General features: G+C 44.6%; 1 protein-coding gene across 5 annotated transcripts in view; it reads right to left on the bottom strand.

Moving 5' to 3' along the window:
* Positions 1-741: 741 nt before the first annotated feature.
* Positions 742-19,145, bottom strand: part of DIP2A (DIP2 acetate--CoA ligase A) — a 75,508-nt gene continuing 57,104 nt past the window's right edge. For 4 of the 5 annotated variants that reach the window (XM_088476404.1, XM_088476407.1, XM_088476406.1 and 1 more), the window contains 27 exons: positions 17,172-17,274; positions 15,648-15,712; positions 15,461-15,554; positions 14,832-14,951; positions 14,625-14,739; positions 14,358-14,497; positions 14,094-14,230; positions 13,763-13,843; positions 13,379-13,506; positions 13,011-13,125; positions 12,698-12,899; positions 12,025-12,134; positions 11,855-11,935; positions 8,695-8,818; positions 8,446-8,567; positions 6,640-6,751; positions 6,346-6,455; positions 6,032-6,162; positions 4,557-4,725; positions 4,181-4,351; positions 3,925-3,954; positions 3,187-3,248; positions 3,036-3,093; positions 2,332-2,406; positions 2,070-2,244; positions 1,853-1,976; positions 742-1,761 (listed from right to left, as the gene is read on the bottom strand). In XM_088476404.1, the coding sequence (XP_088332530.1) occupies positions 1,509-1,761; positions 1,853-1,976; positions 2,070-2,244; positions 2,332-2,406; positions 3,036-3,093; positions 3,187-3,248; positions 3,925-3,954; positions 4,181-4,351; positions 4,557-4,725; positions 6,032-6,162; positions 6,346-6,455; positions 6,640-6,751; positions 8,446-8,567; positions 8,695-8,818; positions 11,855-11,935; positions 12,025-12,134; positions 12,698-12,899; positions 13,011-13,125; positions 13,379-13,506; positions 13,763-13,843; positions 14,094-14,230; positions 14,358-14,497; positions 14,625-14,739; positions 14,832-14,951; positions 15,461-15,554; positions 15,648-15,712; positions 17,172-17,274 (3,207 nt within the window). In that variant the 3' untranslated portion in view covers positions 742-1,508. The remainder of the gene's footprint in view (positions 1,762-1,852; positions 1,977-2,069; positions 2,245-2,331; positions 2,407-3,035; positions 3,094-3,186; positions 3,249-3,924; positions 3,955-4,180; positions 4,352-4,556; positions 4,726-6,031; positions 6,163-6,345; positions 6,456-6,639; positions 6,752-8,445; positions 8,568-8,694; positions 8,819-11,854; positions 11,936-12,024; positions 12,135-12,697; positions 12,900-13,010; positions 13,126-13,378; positions 13,507-13,762; positions 13,844-14,093; positions 14,231-14,357; positions 14,498-14,624; positions 14,740-14,831; positions 14,952-15,460; positions 15,555-15,647; positions 15,713-17,171; positions 17,275-19,145) is intronic. The other variant, XM_088476405.1, reaches the window with a different exon arrangement.

Below are 19,145 nucleotides of genomic sequence, written 5' to 3'. Positions count from 1 at the left end.
TCCAATGACCTCACTCTGTCAATCATTATACCTATCCATCTCTGGGCCGTATTCAATTTGAGGCGAAAACCCATCATTTTCGCCTGTTTCAATTATCCCCATATTCAATTTCAAAGACTTTTCGCCGGTGTGAAAAGTCTTTGTAAAAAAACGGGGAAACGTTTTCTCCACACAAAAGGTGGCGGAAAAAAAGTGCAGAATTGGGGTTTAGGGGTGCACGACACGCTGAAGATCCACAGGGTGGCTAAGATGTGTCCTCAAATAGACCCTCTGGGCGCGCCAGCTCCTGGGCGACTCGGCCATGCCAAGCGTCACTCTCGCTCAAATGGTTCATCTTATTGGCACAAATAAAACTGGAAGCTACAAAACTACTTTGCCGCATTACACTGAGCAATTTGATGTGCGAAATTTGTACATCTGTGTACAAAGTGCTACATTGCTGGCGGACATGGTTTTTTCTGACGCCAAGTTCCACTGCGCCTCAACTGCGACTTCTTTACAACTAATTCCTGTGCAGTTAGTCGCAGCCCGGCCTCTCTAGTACGCTGAGTAGTGTTTCGCTACATCTGCGATGCGAGTAAGATGCAAAATTTTAAGAAAAATAAGTTTCGCTGCACCTCTCAGTCGCTCTGTATGGTGTATAGACGCTAATTGTATGAGGACACATCTATAGGCGCCTTTCATGATAATATAGCATATGACACAAGGCTAAAGATTGTCAGCGCAACCAAACGCACCAAAGACATTTTTAAAATGTTTAATGTGCTTTTTATCCTTTTGTAATATCACAGGTAACTGTCAGGCTTTGTAGTGCTTAATGGAGTCCTTTTTTTTTTTTTTTTTATATATGTTTTGCTATAAAAACTACAGTGTTAAAATTGAAGTGGTTCTGTCCCTCTTGTTTCGGCAACCAATGAGGGCGTCCTGTGGGCTGATGCACTTAATAAATTACACAGTCTCTGTACATAATTACATTCAGTTCATTGATGAGGAGAAGTGAAGTAGCAGCTCACTAGGGGCTGGTGAACATTCACACTTTGGACAGGTCCGTCAGAGGGTTGCAATGACCTCCTTTAGCTATATAGAAAAAATAATAATAATAATAAATCTGTGTGCTCAGATGATTCAGTAGATCCAGAGGTTCACATTATTGCATGATTTTGGGCTCTGTAAGGAGGCAGGATGTACGCCTCACAGAAGAAAAACAAAAGTCACTTGGAGTGGGTGTCGGGGAAGCTACATCCAGTGTCACAGTAAGAGGTTAGAGTTCTCTAGTCACATTCTGCTCTACAACATTCTTGGCAACTAGACGGTCTTCTTCCGTCTGTGACTAGAAGCACAACTGGGCGGTGGGAAGACTCATCACCTGAGAAGAAGACAGCAGCAATCCAGCACCTTGATGAATGGAAGTAATATGTAGTCTCCTCCCCACAGCCGCCATCCATTTCCCAGGTGCTCCCCGCCCCGATGCATGATCGTGTAAGGCAATAAAGCAGATTGTCCTAATTTCACATATTATATGCAACATATATAGGATCCAGCTGATCGGCAAGAAATCCGTCTCGTAGGTGCATTCGTTGCTTCTCTCCCCGAGAGTTAATGGGAATGACTCCTGGGTCCACGATGACCACGACTCCCACAATCAGATAATGTTCTTCCAGGACTACGTTCGTCACTAGAGCTACAAGGTCCAGGGCCTCCTGCTCCGGCCCATCTAACTCCAAGACAACCACCAGAAGGTTTGTCCAGGTGAAGACCGCACTGAGGAGGGGGGGACAGAGAAAATGCATTATAGGAACAGAACCAACGCATTTTCTCCTACTCGTGTAACCACCCCAAGCCCTGAACTTACCATTCAGCAATGTTCTTGTGAGATCGAATCACTGAAGTCTCTATGTCGATGGGATGGTATCTCATGCCCCGTAATTCCAAGGTCTCGTCAAGGGATCCCACCACATACAGAGCATCGTGCCTCTCTGTGAAAGGTTTCATTGTTAATGGCAAGGAGGACGTTTGACCGTTCAGAGGAAGACCTAAAGACAGACTCTCCACTCGCAACAATCTCTTACCTCCACTGGCGTCAGTCAGCTCAGTTCTGCGGAGAAAGCCCAGGTATCCCGTACGCGACCAAACAGTCTGCGTATCTCCAAAGCTGAGCCGTGCATTGAAGTGGTCGGCGTGCAGAGCCTCTTCCCCGTACACGGTGTAGTAGCCGTTTGCATTGTGTGGACTGCTAACCCAAACCTGGTGAACACATGTCCCAGGAAAACGCATGAGTGTCTTATGGTCATACAATCCATAGGTAAAGAGACAACAGTCCTGCTTACTTACCTCTCCCAAATGAGAGTCGCCAAGGGGTCCTTTGGTCTCTGTGTGCGCGATAATGACTTTCACACCGGGAAGAATCTAAGAGGATGAAAATAAATAAATAAAGACTTTGGACCCAGAAACACGGCTCCAAAGAGCGCAGGCAAGACGATGCGCCGACTCAGAACTTAGGGCCCGATTCAGAGATGGACGGATTTGTAGAGCCACACACAAGCGGCTGTGCAAATCCGTCCATCTCCGATGCAAATGAGGAAGGAGGGGTCAGACGCCTCCTTGCTGCATTTGTGATCCCAGCACTGTGTCCGACGTCGCAGGCTGGGATCACTATCGCGACCGATGGTTGCTCTTTAGGTCAGGCTGCGGGGAGCTGAAGCTCACCGGGTGCTGGCAACGCAAGAGGCCAGGAATCTGCGTCCGCTGACACGGACTTTGTCCCTCCCGGAAAAAGTGTTCGACGCGCCCTCCCATTTCTGGGAATGGTGACCAACCACGCCTCCACTTTGCCCCCCAAACGCTTGACATGCTGTAAGCTTGGGTGGCGGGGGGGGGGGGGGGGGTCTGCGAGCGAGAACGCAGAACGGATCCTGCGCAGGCGCATACCCCTAGCTATCGGAGATGTGCGGTCATCGTCGGATAAACATACATCCCCTCCATAATAACATCTGCAGTATTACAATACAATTTAGTCATACTAAAAATGATCTCACCTTTCCAGACTCCATCAGAGGCAGACTGTGCGGGGAACCCCTCTCCACCAGGCGCACTCTTAAGAGATCAGATATTGTTAGAGAAAGGGGGTACAAAAAAAGAGTATCTCATAGAACAGGTGTGTCTGGGGAGGGGGGGGTCAGTCTATACCTGTCGTGGCGCAGAGCTCGCATGTCTACAAAGACGGTGGTTGGGTCAGGACCGGCTGTGCCCTGTAAGGTAACAGATACAATCTATTCTTTTCAGCTGATAGAGAAACAGATGAGCAGGACTGGGAGCAGGAGCTGCCGCCATGCAGGTGAGAAGCACAGTACAGACACACTCTATAAAGCACATGGTGTATAGTGCTCATGTACATCCAGCCTTTGCCTGCTAACCTGACCCTCCCCTTACATACAGGTACTTATTCACACTAAAAGCCCCAGCACAGTTGGCGCAGCAGCACTGAGGTCTTGGGTTTGACTCCCACCAAGGCCCTATTCTGTGTGGAGTTTGTATGCCCTCCCCGTGTTTGCGTGAGTTTCCTCCCGAGTGCTCTGGGTTGTTTACCACAATCCAAAAAAAAAAAACCATACTGGTAGGTTAATTGGATTCTGCCAAAATAAATAAATAACCCTAGTGTGTGTGTATCCATGTGGTAGGGAAGAGAGTAAGCACCACTGGCCTAGGGACCGATGTGAATGATCTCTATAAAGCAATACGGAATAGGTCTACGCTATGTAATAACTGGTGATACATTTCGTCACCCAGTTGTCTTGACATGACCCCCCCCCCCCGGCCTCCTGCCGCTTCCGTGCTGCCACACACCTATATTGCACAGCCCAGCGGAGCCCAGAGCAAAGCACGCTTCAGTTAGCAGGTCAGCGCACATACATGCAGACACCATACCTGATCAGCAAGCTTGCCCAGTCTGTTGGGCTGAAAGAGGAACCACAAAGAAAAGTGAGAGACGGAACGGTAAGACAGCGATAGCGGGAGCAATAGGAGTAATCAGAGGCGAGAGACTCATCGGAACACACAAATGTCAACATGACCAGCTCCAAAGTGCCTTGAAAACATGTAGTAAGATGATCAAGCTCCACACAGGCCTCACCACATTCAGCAGAATGGCACACACACAGTCCCCGGCAGGACGCCCTCTCACCTGTAAACAGATGGCCACGTTAACGCGACAGCCGAACGTGGTGCTAACCGCTCTGGTGGACAGTCCCAGGTCCTTGAACAACTTTGAGAAGGACTGAGTCAGTGAGATGCGTGGCCTCTCCTCTGCTACCACCATGCACGTGCGGACACAGGACAGATTGACACCTCGTGACTGGTGAGGGGAATGAATGGGATCAGGGAGTGAATACAGGGAACAGAGCACATGACACAGGTAGAAAGCAAAACACAAGAGAGAGGGAGGGATGGTGGTTGGGGGAGAATATAAAACACAGGTTTAGGAATGAAACGAGGGAACAACAACCAGAAGTGGCTAAACAATAGACAAAAAGCAAGGTAACACAATAACAAGATGATACCTTAAGGGTTCCCGTCTGTGTGCCCAGGCCTCTGGTACACATCTCCATGACCGAATAGGAGCAAAATGTGACGCGTACTTTGTATTGGCTGACGGCACTCAGCCACAGAGACGCATTCGTCTCCAGCTCCAGTGGGGGCACCAGGATGGATTGGTGTCCAGAGTAAATACTGTGCAAATAAGAGGACACTGTTAGTAAGGACAAAATAAATAAATAAAGTAAAAATGTAAAACAAAATTAATCCCCTCTGTCACATTGCAATGCCAGGGCGCACCCGTGATTTTGTTAACAGGTCCATCCCAGGTGCGACCCAGCTGAGACCCCTTTCAGACTGGCGGGGCCCGACCCGGCTTTACTGCCATCATGTGGTGAGCCAGCACTTGGAGACGAGATCATCTCTTCCTATGCTGTGAACAGGTTTGGTATGAAACACCGACGGCTCAATCCCGACTAGAGCATCATGAGGACTGAAGATCCCGACAGGGGCGGTAAGTACACTAACCATCCCCCTCTAACCCCCCCTTAGTAGTGCCTAACCCTAACCTCCCCCCGGTGGTGACTAACTCCCCCTACCCGCACCCTAACCTCCTCCCAGTGGTGTCTAAACCCCCCCTTCCCGCACCTTATCCTCCCCCCCGGGGTGCCTATCCCTAACCACTCCTCCCAGTAGCCTAACCCTCGCCGTGGGGTGCCTAACCCTAAAACCCCCTATCCCCGGGGACAGCGATACTTACCCGGCGTCCGAGATTCCGGCGTCCGGGATGCCGACGCAGCTATCCTGATCTCATTCAGTATAATGGCGCTGGCATTTTTACGGTGGCCGGGATTCCGGTGTTCACATTGAATTGCGAGCCAGGTTGAACCCGTGTTCAACATTGTTCATTAACAGGGGTGAAATGCTGGGCTAATTTCAACCTGGCCCTTTCACACTGCGCAGTAACCCGGGTTATAAGTGTGAAAGGGGTATAAATGGAGGTTACTTAATAAATATAAAACAATTCATAAACCTGATCTGAGTCAAATCTACTTGCAAAAATAAAATGTAGGGAACATTTGCATCTGACTGCTCCCTGAAGTCCGATTCTATACATTAGCTTTATAAAATCAGACATCTTCACAGTTTCATACATACTCTTGAGATATTCTGTACCGTTCCTATGATCATACATAAACGGCCCCTCACTAGCCTCTCCGTCCGCTCTGAAAGGATTTATAAGCGCACTATATTCACAGGAGGGATTTCCAAATAAACACCCATTGCAATATTGTCTGGAAAAGCTGCCAGAGCAGCTCACAGCTAAATTCTGGTTGCTATGGTGGTCGTGTATATGACACAAACACACACAGCCATTTTGTAGCTGAACCAAAGAAATTTAAATTGGTTCAGCTGACAAAATGGATGCCTCCAGTGCATTTAGGCAACAAGTACAATTTATCAGGTTCCTTTGTAAGATAGAAGGAAAAGGACTTTTTACCTGCACAAGCACCAAAGGGCAAAGCCTAGGCCACAGTACGGGTCTAGGCAGATGGCAATCTGACGCGATGGGTACAACTCGCATTGAAGCTTAATGGACCGACATAAGGCACTGCAGGCTGAATGAGACATCTGAAGGGAAAAGGGAAGAATTCAACATTCACTATACATTCTATGTGTCAGTAACATGTCCTGTGAAATGGAGGAGGGTAGACGAATGCATAAAGGGTCTGTGAGCATGCAGGCCCAAATATATACACCCCGATATTCCACCCAACAAACAGAGTTTATGACATGGAGAAGTTCTCATCTCACCTTTACCCCAGCTAAGATCCCGGTTGTAGACACACTGAAATCCAAATAGGCCAGAGTGTCCGGTGACGTCGGCCTAAACACACATGCTATCTTCTTCTTGGGCATGTCTTCTGCAGAGAGTAAAGCAACAACAGGTATTATATCTAACCCGTATTGTCTCTGAATACAACAGTAATTTGTGTTCTAGCATCAGGCTGCCACGGAACAGACTAAAAAAAAAAAAAAAAAGGTTACAAGCTAAAAAAATAAATAATTACTTGCGGATTTACACAAGGCTAGGTACGAGCTTCTTACCGGTGTCTAGAATGGTCGGCCATGTTTTGATGTCTACAGCAGCAGCGGCTTCTTTTGACTTGAGCAAACGCATTATTGCTTGTGTAGTGAGGATACAAGCCGATTTGCTGACCTATACAGAGGAATAATAAATAGTGACTGAGCATAAAGTCATTTCAGTGTAATCTGCTCATGTACACAAAATGGTAACAGAATACGGGTTATGGTATAGCCTTGCCTAGCCACTGTACCCAAACACTTCCAGCGAGATGTACAGATGACCCTTGTACTAATATCACAGCGCTCATATACTGGGCGATCTAATTTCAGTAGGGACAGTTACTATGCGAGATATCACTACGACGAAAGAAAAATGAAAAGTCGCTACCAAGCCTATGAAGACAACCAAAGTAAATAAGATAGAGATATATATATATATATATACACATATATACACACACAACGTTTACTAAATTAGGCATTTCACATCTCCTATATTGCATTTAGCCATGTATAAAAATGCTGGGCAGGCACAGGTGCCCGATATTTTGGCTACAATGGCAAGAGGAAGGAAACTGGGTGACTGTGGGGGCGCATTTGGTAGAGTCTACAGAATACTTTTCAACTTGGTGATGGTTCATAGCATGATGCTGAAAATCTGCCTGGACGATAGCAGGTGACGCAGCGTGGTCTGTAGTCCACGGGTGACTTTGGGCAAGAGATTCTCTCTGCGGCCAGTAAGAATTATCCTCTAATAATGCTATTTCTTGTGGGAGAATAAGTCATGTAACCAGCAGACACAAAGAGCCTTCCGGTTATATAAAGGAGTTCTCCATTTAGTCTCCAATTCACAACCTCATCCCCTTATTTTCTCACCTTTCTGGTACCCCTTACTATAATAACACAGACATCCCTAGTAATGAGTAGCTAGTGAGGACTGTCATCATTGCAGGCGTAATCCTGTCAACAGTGACTAACATGAGTTTTATCATTGCCGGCACTTATGAAATGTCAACATGATCAGAATGTCGACAAGACGTCCCTGGTGGTCTGGACTTACCTGGTCCAGCAGTAAGGTCAGGGTGACTTCCGGTGGATCATGCGCGTCTTCCGGCGGTAAGTATGACTAATCCTAACCACGAAAAATCTCTATTGCATAAACCTAACCTCTCCTCCTGTAGCGTAACCCTAACTCTCACTCTAGTGCCTAACCCAAACCCTAGTACCTAACCCTAACCTCCTCTCCCCTATTGCATAACCCTAACTCTCACCCTAGTGCCTAACCCAAACCCTAGTACCTAACCCTAACCTCCTCTCCCCTATCGCATAACCCTAACTCTCACCATAGTGCCTAACCCAAACCCTAGTACCTAACCTCCTTTCCCCTATCACATAACCTTAACCTCCCCTCTTGTAGTGTAACCCTCATTCTATGCCGTAGCTTATTCCTAACACCTCACCATAGTGCCAAACCTCCTCTCTCGTAGCCTATTTCTAACCTTCCCTCCCATAGCCTAACCCTCCACTCCCTGTCTGTGCAGACGTCGGCATTCTGCACATGCTCAATGACTAGGATGTGCTATTAAATTGCTTTAGAAAGAAAGTTGAGACTTTAAAAAAAAAAAAAAAGGTAAAGAACATAATTTACTTGTAGACTTTATGCCAGCATTTTCTTTATCTTGGTAGTTACTTCCAACTTACATATAGAAATAGGTCCCCTTAATGTACATACTATGTGGTCAATCGTACTAGTCACATCATCACTGTTCTCAGCGTAAAACCATCAGGCAGAGAAAACCAGCAGAAATACCCCCATTTTACACTCACCTCTACAATCATCTTGACAGTGGGAAGAGTAGTAGTAAGGTTTTGCGGATGAGGAGGACGCACGGTGATGGGAATACAGCCGGCATAGAGGCAGCCAAAAAATGTGGCAATGAGGTCAATCCCTAAGCATAGAAAATAAAAATACATGTATAGAAAACATTTTAAAACCCGCAGTCCATATCAGCTGGTACATAAGGATCTTGGTAAACACCCCGATTAACAACTACTGGTTGCAGTCATGAATCTCACCTGGAGGATAAACAAGAGCTACATGATCCCCAACACTGAGCCGAGCTTTCTCCACCAATCCAGCAGCCACGCGTTCCGCTCGCTTGTGCAACTGCAAACAGGAGGTGGAGCTGGACACTGTGCCCTGCAGAGAGTACAGCAATAGGTGTTACTGTTCTACAGCACAGAGGAAAGTGACGAGCTATGCAGCCGAGAGTAAACCGCCACAGATCACAGTTGCAGCCTCACCATACACAGTCACTATTTCTAAAGTACATGTAAACCTTAGAGGAAAATGCAAATGTACATAATAAAATTACTTCACCTACTTTAAAGTCATTATTAAAGAACAAAGGGACGTAATACGCTTTAAACTTGCTCATACAGTTTACCTGGAACAAAAACGCATAGTGAACAGTACTGTCATTCCATTAAGTGCACCAAAAGCACTATTTAAATCATTCAGAATTTGCTCACCACATACTACTATATTTCTCTAAATGTCCATCACATACACTACCGTTCAAAAGTTTGGGATCACCCAGAAAATTTTGTGTTTTAAATAATAAAATGACTTATTTATCAAATGAGTTGCAAAATGAACAGAACATATAGTCAAGACATTGGCAAAGTTAGAAATAATGATTTTTATTTGAAATAACAATTTTATCCTTCAAACTTTGCTTTCGTCAAAGAATGCTCCTTTTGCAGCAATTACAGTATTGCAGACCTTCGGCATTCTAGCTGTTAATTTGTTGAGGTCATCTGAAGAAATTTCACCCACACTTCCTGAAGCACCTCCCATGAGTTGGATTGACTTGGACATTTCTTGCGTACCATACGGTCAAGCTGCTCCCACAACACGCTGTATTGGGAGGAGGATGCCTTACTTTATTCAGCAGTTCACTTAACTTTGTACCTTGCCTGTCTGTGCCCTGGGCTGGATCTGGTTTCTTGTTACCGTGATTCCTACACTGTACTCGCACAGGAGTTCCTCTGCGCCTGCCCTGGGATACTTGGAGGTGGGCGAAAGCATTGAGGAGTTGAAATGTGTTGGTGACAGGGACCCAGCACCAGAGGACTTCCATCTTGGCGAGATACACACCTAGGAGCCACAATTCCAGGTTCTTCCCGGGAAACTTTGGGATTGATTTATTCAAATGTGAATAGGTGTGCATTATACACCGCCATCTCTGGTACGCTTCCCATATGTTGGTGAAGGATTTATGATTTTAAATGTGATTAAATTGTATTACGCTATATTGCAATTTTTTTCTCTCTTTTTTTACATGTGACCTACGAGGGATTTAGCAGTTGGATTTTGGTGTTTGAAAACTGAAGGAGGACATTTTTTTCCATTTTAGTGACCTTGAATTTTGAGTGAACTTGTCCATTTCACCATAGATCCCACCTGACCCTATCTGGTCCTGTTATTTTAGAAGGTTGCGCCAGAGTCCACATTATCATTTGTTTACTGCTGTATGACCACCTCAGTGGATTGAAGTGCAGCATCCATTCATTGAGGCTCAGGTTCCAATCTGTTATTTTTATTTTGCTCCCACAACAGCTCAATGGAGTTGAGATCTGGTGACTATGCTGGCCACTCCATTACAGACAGAATACCAGCTGCCTGCTTCTTCCCTAAATAGTTCTTGTATAATTTGGAGGTGTGCTTTGGGTCATTGTCCTGTTGGAGAAGGAAATTGGCTCCAATCAAGCGAGGTCCACAGGGTATGGCATGGCGTTGAAAAATGGAGTGATAGCCTTCCTTATTCAAAATCCCTTTTACCTTGTACAAAGTTCCCACTTTAGCAGCACCAGAGCAGCCCCAGACCATCACATTACCTCCACCATGCTTGACAGATGGCGTTAGGCACTCTTCCAGCATGTCTTCACTTGTTCTGCGTCTCACAAATGTTCTTCTGTGTGATCCAAACACCTCAAACTTCAATTCGTCTGTCCATAACTTTTTTCTAATCTTCCTCTGTCCAATGTCTGTGTTCTTTTGCTCATATTAATCTTTTCCTTTTATTGGCCAGTCTCAGATATGGCTTTTTCTTTTCCACTCTGCCTAGAAGGCCAGTATCCCGGAGTCACATCTTCACTGTAGAAGTTGACACTGGTGTTTTGCGGGTACCATTTAATGAAGCTGCCAGTTGAGGACTTGTGAGGCATCTATTTCTCAAACTATAGACTCTAATGTACTTTTGTACAGTTGTGCACCGGGGCCTCCCATTTCTCTTTCTACTCTGGTTAGAGCCTGTTGTGCTGTTCTCTGAAGGGAGTAGTACACACCGTTGTAGGAAATGATCAGTTTCTTGGCAATTTCTCGCATGGAATAGCCTTCATTTCTAAGAAGAAGAATAGACTGTCGAGTTTCACATGAAAGTTCTCTTTTTCTGGCCATTTGGAGAGTATAATCAAACCCACAAATGTGATGCTCCAGATACCAAACTAGCTCAAAGGAAGGACAGTTTTATAGCTTCTCTAATGAGCAAACCCAATTCAGCTGTGCTAACATAATTGCAAAAGGGTTTTCAATGGTTTTCTAATCATCTGTTAGTCTTCTAATGCGCTTAGCAAACACAATGTACCTTTATAACACTGGAGTGATGGTTGCTGGAAATGGGCCTCTATACACCTATGTAGATATTCCTTTAAAAACCAGACGTTTGCAGCTAGTATAGTCATTTACCACATTAACAATGTATAAAGTGTATTTCTGATTCATTTAATGTTATTTAATGAAAAAAACAGTGCTTTTCTTTAAAAAATAAAGACATTTGGGAGTGACCCCAAACTTTTGAACGGTAGTTTATACCAAACACGAAGCTTAGGTCAATACTCCTTTCTGCCAGATTAAAATCTTCACTTTATCCTATGTGACCATGGTATTAGTTTACAGTGTTCATCCAGGACAGCTCGGGAAAGATTCTGACCCACAGCTCATTGAATGCAGGTTTACCGTAATGACCGGATAAGAGTTATAAGGAAACAAGTGTAAGTGTGTAGTATTACCTGCCCACAAATTCTAAGTTTCTATGTTACTACTATAAAAAGTGGCTGTGCAATTAAGTAGGCGGCTTTAACATTTAACTTTACAATATGAACAGGTGCCTCTAATCTAGTTCTCAGTGCAGTTATAGCGCAGAGTAAGTCATACTGACATCATCATTCTCACCTTGGAATTCAGTAGGAGAAGCAGGAGATGGTCTGGGGTAGTCTGTGCCCTCCACTGCAGAACATCGGCCAAGTACAAGAACTGGAAGTAGAAGCACCGCAGGGGAACAGTGAGCGATTATTTATAGAAGATTAAAAAAAGTTATGATTAAGTCATACAAACGGATTTACCTTCCTTGCCTGGTCATTGTCTTCCAGCTGGCTGACATCTCTCCCACAAGCCTGTGCAATTCTTTTTCCAGCCACTAGGTTTCCCACAATCATAGAAGCTGGGCCGACATCTTTCAAAAAAAATAATAAGCCAATTGTAGTTTTGTTTTTTATTTTTTTTACTGATCCATCAGCTGAATAAGCACCAGCCAAATTAAACAAACACCTTACACTGTATTGCAGCAGTACGAGTATACATTCTATACCAGCCAGAGACACTTTGCAAATATACAGAACAACTACAACTTCAGGGTGCTAAATGTAGAAAGCTTGCCAGGGGATATAGTTTTTTACACTAAGGGAGGGTTTTGGGGAGAGTTAGGGTACTTACTGCCCCTGTCGGGATTTTCTTCATCCATCGGGATTTGAACCGACGGCTATTAAGCCACCGGTATTTCATATAAAACCCCTTGCCAGAGATTGATAATTTAGCAGCTAGATTTAAAGTGACAATTTTTTAATAGGCTGGTTGCTTTTGGCTTTTTCAAAATGCAGTTATAAATCAGGCGGCTAAATCGCTGACATCTCGGGGCTGCCTGCAGCTCACGGGCTATTACATAAACCCCTCCATCTACAGATTCAAACAATAGATAGGGAACAGGAAATAATTTCGGGCCGGAGACGTGTCACTCACCTGGCTGTTTCTGTCGTGGTTTAGGCAGATTGGTGACGCAGGTGTGTGGGCACATGAGAACATTACACGGATGTAGAGAACCCTCCAAGAAGTGTTGCTTGGTTTCCGAGATGTGGATCCCACCGAGAGGTGCCTTGGGGAGAGTGTTGGCAGGTACTAGTGCCAGGCAGTACACTCCCACCTGGTGAATGCTGTCTATTGCCTGTGAGAATAGGAGGGAGATAAATAACAGACACTGGTGTTCTTAGGAAATGACTTAACTTCCATTGTTTCAGTAGGAGGAGTCTGGGAGCCTCAGCCCTGGGAGAATTACCTGTAGGACTCTGCTCATCCACTGGAAGCTGTCTTCTTCTGAGGAGTCTGGACGCTGCTCCGCTACCAGCACGATCCTCTCGTCATGTAACACGTTTACTGAAAACACGGCTATCCTAACAGAGAGCAGAGCATCCAAAACAGATCAGTATCTCCTTCCTGCATGCTAAGACTACTTCTCAGTGACTGCCAACCCCAAGTCTCAGCACAATCCCTCCAGAGTGAGCATACTCTCAGAGTGAGCATAGATAAGAATCTAGGACATACCAAACAAACCTGTCTGTTCAGCTGGATATCATCTCAAGTTCTGTCAGATTATAAAGATACTTGAGCAACTCATAACACACATTCATTGTATTACTGTCTTACCTCCCTCTGTACACGAACTTCATTGGTTCCACAGCCAGGGCTGTTGCCACCACGTCGTCGCAGCTGTGTCTTCGCCCGCTTACAATCATCTGGCCATCCACCTTCCCCACAACAAACACCAACCGTTCCTGTAAGAGGAGGAACCCGGATTCAAACCAAATACAGATGGAGCTAGAGGAACACACATCCAAGGCGGCCGATACCAAACATTTGTGTGTTGACCCTTTTGACTAGGGATGATTATACTCGGTTACACTAAAGAAATGGAACGGGACACAGGTACATAACAAGTAACTATGGGAACAGATATCGTTGGGTACAATCTTAGTAATATTGTGACCAGCCCAAAATGAAAAAACGTTGATCTTAGTCGTGTATACTCACTTGTCCAATGAAGCCCAACAGCCCAGTTCTGGTGAAGGGCTGGCTAGAGACAGGGTCTCCGCTGGCATTTAGTGGAATAGTCTGAACAGAGAAATATAAGAAAGAATCAAGTTTTGCTCATAGCTGACACAGACTCCCCGCAAGTCGGCACCTCCCTTTTCTCCTCCCCAGAGGTCATGTGATTCGGTACAAAACAAGCAGGATGAGACCAGAGGAAGGAGGGGGGGGGGGTCGAGGGGAGAAATCTCTGCACAATAGTTACCAACCCGGTGGATGACGTGTCCAAAATAATAAGTTACCTATAGTCACACACATTATCCACATAGCTCACCTCAAAGATATTCTTGGTAATCCCGTGTAGACCGTAGTATGCAGTCCCTGTGGAGCTGGAGGACACACACAGCTCTCCAATTTCATCTGTCTTGCATAAATATGGGGCCCCCTCCGCCTTCACCACGCACATGGTCGCTAGGTAGAGCCAAATAAGAGATGCTAAGACCCACAACATGTACGATAACGGAGTTTCTCAGCACACAATAAATGCTCTATCTACTGCATGGAGGCCGACCTCCATCATCAGCCATTCCTCTCTTACCTCCGGGCATAACTTGTCCCACATCCTGCACGGTGAGAACAGATAGTTTCTCCTCCGTGTCTGCTCGAATGACGCCATAACTCAGGCCATTCATTGACAACACCACTTTCCCAGGAGGAACTCCACCCAGATCTGGAGGCCTAAGTAAGCCAATAGGAGGATAAGGATAGGAAGACGATGAAAGGGCAAAGGATCATAAAGATGGTGCAGAAAGTGAAATCAGCTCAGAAAACAGACAGGCGACAGATGGCGAATAAATAAACTGACCGGCGCATGGATACGGTGAGAGCTTCATACGAGGTGGCACATGGGGAGATGACTTCAGGTCTCAGACCTCTAGACTGGAAGACGTTGAGGAAGGCATCGCAAGAAGAGATAGACCCTGCAAATAAAGATCAGTTTTCATTGTGCCCAGTTTCCATAAACACAGTAGTGACAAAGGATTAATACAGTGTCCCTATCGTTCTCCCTTACATGGATTAGCGCCATCTGCCACAATCAGCATCCGCAGAGAACTCAGACTCACGTCCCGCTGGTCTCTCTGTGCCAGGAGAGACCAGTGCATGTCCCTGGATTTCACCAGCGCTACACGGGCTGCGGAAAGAGGCAACATGACTGGTGAAGAAATCTGGTTTCACACGTTATCCAGAATAAACTGAGTGATTCATTATCAAAAGATAAATAGCTTACAATGTATAATCCTGCACGCCTATTTGACAAAGACGTGGGAACCTTAAACTGTTTACACACTGAGGTCACACATTTGACTAAAAGACGTCAGACTGCAGTCACTCACATCTCCTCTATATTACAGCACTATTACAACTGTACTTTAATGTATTCTGGTTTCCTATGCTTTACCTTTTAGACACTCCTCCGCCGCTGACAATCCATAAAATTTTATACTGTATCGCCTCTTTATTAAATTGTCCAATTAGTATGTTAAACACCACGCTGAACGCATAAAGCAACAAGGAGAAATAGAAATAACCCATGGTAACAAAAGCAGGAATACGTGTGACAAGCACTTGCACAAAGACCAATTGTATTCACAACCATATTCCTTCCTATGGGCACAGTTGGCACAGAGGCACCACACTCACCTTTGTAAACATTGACCTTCTGGATCCAGGAGAGTGGGTTCACTTTCATCAGAGCGTATGGAATGCTGACCACATGCATGCGGTTCATGATACTCTGTGAGACAGGAAATGTGCGTTAGTGGGTAGCATCCGTTAGTACAGCTACTGTACATTATGGGGCCTGTATGTTTCCTATAAAGCCACTCACAGTCAGCACTCCATGCCACAGGCCAGCATCCCTCTTGAAGTCCAATACATTAATTAATGTTTCCGCTACAGAACAAGAATAGAAGCTCTGTAAGGATTACTTGCACTCTTCATTGCTACGTGAACAATATGAAATTAAAATAACAAAATGAGCATGCACTGCATACAAATGAATGAGAACTTAAATGTATTCTGATTTTATTTTGGATCATTGTGAGCATATTTTGTTCCCCTATCTCCTTCATATATATGGTTATCCGCTTCCTCTCTTGGCAGACGGCTCAATAGGGGAGTGACTGATCACTTCTCAGTCCTTCACTGCGGTGACACCCCAGGGCTGGTGGGGAGAACTTCAACAAACAGATCTATTTATCATTATATCCATTTAGGAGAGGGAGGAGCTGTCCTAGCGAGAGAATACAGTGCGGCATTAGATATAAGGTGTAGAACTGTGGTAGGCTGACTCACAGCAAGACCTGGTGCACAGTGAGACAGCAAAGCTGGATATACACAGGCTTTTCGTGGATCCATCTATATATGTATGTATCTATTCCACGGCCGTTCTTGAGACGATGAAAAGCAGCATTGCAATGCTAGCAGTAATGTATGCTCCCAAACTAAGGGGGGGGGGATTTTATGGCATGGGAACTCCACTTTTGCTGGATGGGATGGAATTAGGTTAGGACAGATTTTCCCAAACGCACTCATCAAGGCTCCACAACGGTTCATGTTTTAGATATCTCCATGTTTGAGCACAGGGGGGCTTAATTAGTACCTCACTAAAATTTGATGTAACCACCTGTGCTATACCATGGATATCTCCAACACATGAACTGTTGGGGAGCCTCGAGGACCGCGTTTGGGAACCTCTGGGTTAGAGATCATCTAAATCAGTGTTTACCAAACTCTGCCTTCAAAGCCCCCAACATTGCAGGTTTTAAAGGAAATCCATGCTTGATCACAGATGGCTTATTTAGTGCCTAAGTCATTTTGATTTGAGCAACCGTGCTGAAAGTATGGATATCCTAAAAAAAACTATACTGTTAGGGTGCTAGGAGGAGAGAGTTCAGGAAACACTGATCTAAATAAATCATGAAAGTAAGGGGACACCGACTGTCTTTAGATTGTGTCATTTTGTACAAATAAATGTCCTACATGGTTGTTTGCGTTGTTATTTGTGCACCTAGAAATGCGCTGTCTCTACAGAGTACCCTGACAAAGCAATCAGGGAAAGTATCGTCATCGCAGAGGAAGCGTAGCACGCACATAATCGCCACTTGTGATCAGACTGGCACTATGTTACATGCACTCAATACACTTAAAGTGACAAACAGGTGGAGAACCACTATTAACTAATTAGTTGTTGTATTAGGATATTCCCACGCATTAAATTGGCTAGCTTTGTAGTTACTATACTCACAAGTTTCTTAAATCAGACTTGAAAACACTGGAAATCATGTCTTATACTAGATGTTGTTAAAGACGGACATGAAATCCCCCTTTGAACTCATCCACTCACACTGACCTTCAGAATAGCCGCAAGCTTGTGTCAGCGCGTGACAATGAGCTAACATATCGCACTCAGACACGGTCACCCCCATGGTACTGCCCTCTTTGCTGGTTTTGTACTGTAGTTAAATAGAAAAAAAAATTATGATAAATGTTTGAATGTTCTGAAGAAAATGTCAGATCTTTTATTACATTATTTTAGGATTAATCATTCAATCATCTCTTCAAGCAGATGCGTTCTTGACCGTAACGCAGTGACGGGATCTGAATGCCGATGCAAGCTTAGCGGTGCCACAAAACGTTTGTAAGCAAGTCATAAATAAGCGGCCACTAGGTCCTCTCGCGTTAGTCTACAACTTTGTGTACTATGTACTAAATCCAGAAATATAATAAACTTACAAAAACAACAAAACAAAAACATGAAACAAAGATAAAATAAGAGAAAAATTTAAATAAATAACACACACAACAATGAAAAGCAATACAAAAAAAACAACAACAAAGAAACCAAAAAACAAAAACTCTCATGTCAGTCTTCCTCCAGAACACACAGCAGTAGAGCTTTGACATCTAGAGAAAGCCGGGCCGGGTGTGACCATAGTTCAGTCTGACAACATAGGCGTAAAAATCTGGTTGTTGGACTACAGTGGTTGGTTCCCAGTCCATCTTACTTTTCTGGTCAAATCTGTATTCCTGTGTTACTGGAGGAAGCCTGCAAGTTCTAGCATAAACCAATGGATAACACGCTGCCTCCAATGAGAGCTTACTCTATGCAGTAAATTACACTAGAGGAGCCGGTAATCGGCCCACTTAGCAGCTTCTCTGCGGCAAACTAAAACTTTTCTGGAACAAAGTTAAAAAACACATACACAACAGTAATTTGACTGCCTGCCAAACCCTATTGTTGAAAATGCAAAAAAGAAAGGGACTCTTTCTAATGTTACCGGAAACGTCTCAGCTGAAATCCCCAGATCACAAGCAGATAGCTTATGCATGCACACCTTGAAGAGATACAACAATACACTGGTTCTAAATAGTATTACAATAGCACTAATGAATTCCAGATGCTGTCAGGCTTATGGCTCTCCCAGCACAGCTATATTGCACTTCGCTTCACATGGAAAACCTTGCATCGACCAGCAACACATCATTTGTGTCTGGATTACAAAAGATGGGGATCGGCATGGGATGCAGGGGCCTAAATTTAGCCGTTCCTCCCCGCAGCTTAAACCTAACCCCCCCTCCCCCCCGCAGCATAACCCTAATCCTCTCCCTAAGTGCCTACCCCTAACCCCAATACATATTGTAGGGATGGCGGCGCTGGGATTCTGACAGGTGTCTAAGCGCAAGGATCCCTGTGGCCAGACTATAAACTAGATCCCCCTCTAGCACACTCTGACCCCCTGCAAAGATACATATCTGTTTTCATCTCCACTGCAGTAAAACCAGGACTGATCAGCGCTGCAGACTTGTGACCACCACACTGGATCCTAAAATAGGGGGGATCTAGCCTCTCTGGTCATTTGTCTTCAATTCGAGAGCTGCTTAGAGGATTCACATTTGCAATCAATGGTTGGTTTCTATAGCTTGTACTTCTGAAAAGTTATGCCAATGTATAAGTGAAGTATTCGTGGACATTTTTTTTTTGTTGTTTGACTCCTCTAAAAAAAAAATTGGAATTTACATGTATTATTTATCAAACATAAGACAGGAAGAAAGTTAATAGTAAGTCGTAAAAATGTGATAAAATTTATACAATGTGTCAGTATTAGGGATGTTAGGGACCCACCTGATGAGGTCACCGTGAAGTGGTAGGTGGGCTACCATCTTTGGCCAAACATGTACTAAGGACCTCTATATAACACCATTTTAATTGATAGTTTATTATATATTTTTTATATTTATTATTCTTAGTACTTAAGAGTGTGCATCAGCTTCCCCCCTTTTTTCTGCAATAGAACTACAGGTCTCAGCATGGTAGCACCTCTGA

This window comes from Taudactylus pleione, unplaced genomic scaffold, assembly GCF_031769625.1.
Source record: "Taudactylus pleione unplaced genomic scaffold, aTauple2 ptg000188l, whole genome shotgun sequence".
Taxonomy (NCBI): Eukaryota; Metazoa; Chordata; class Amphibia; order Anura; family Myobatrachidae; genus Taudactylus; species Taudactylus pleione.
This window is presented reverse-complemented; position numbering and strand designations above follow the sequence as displayed.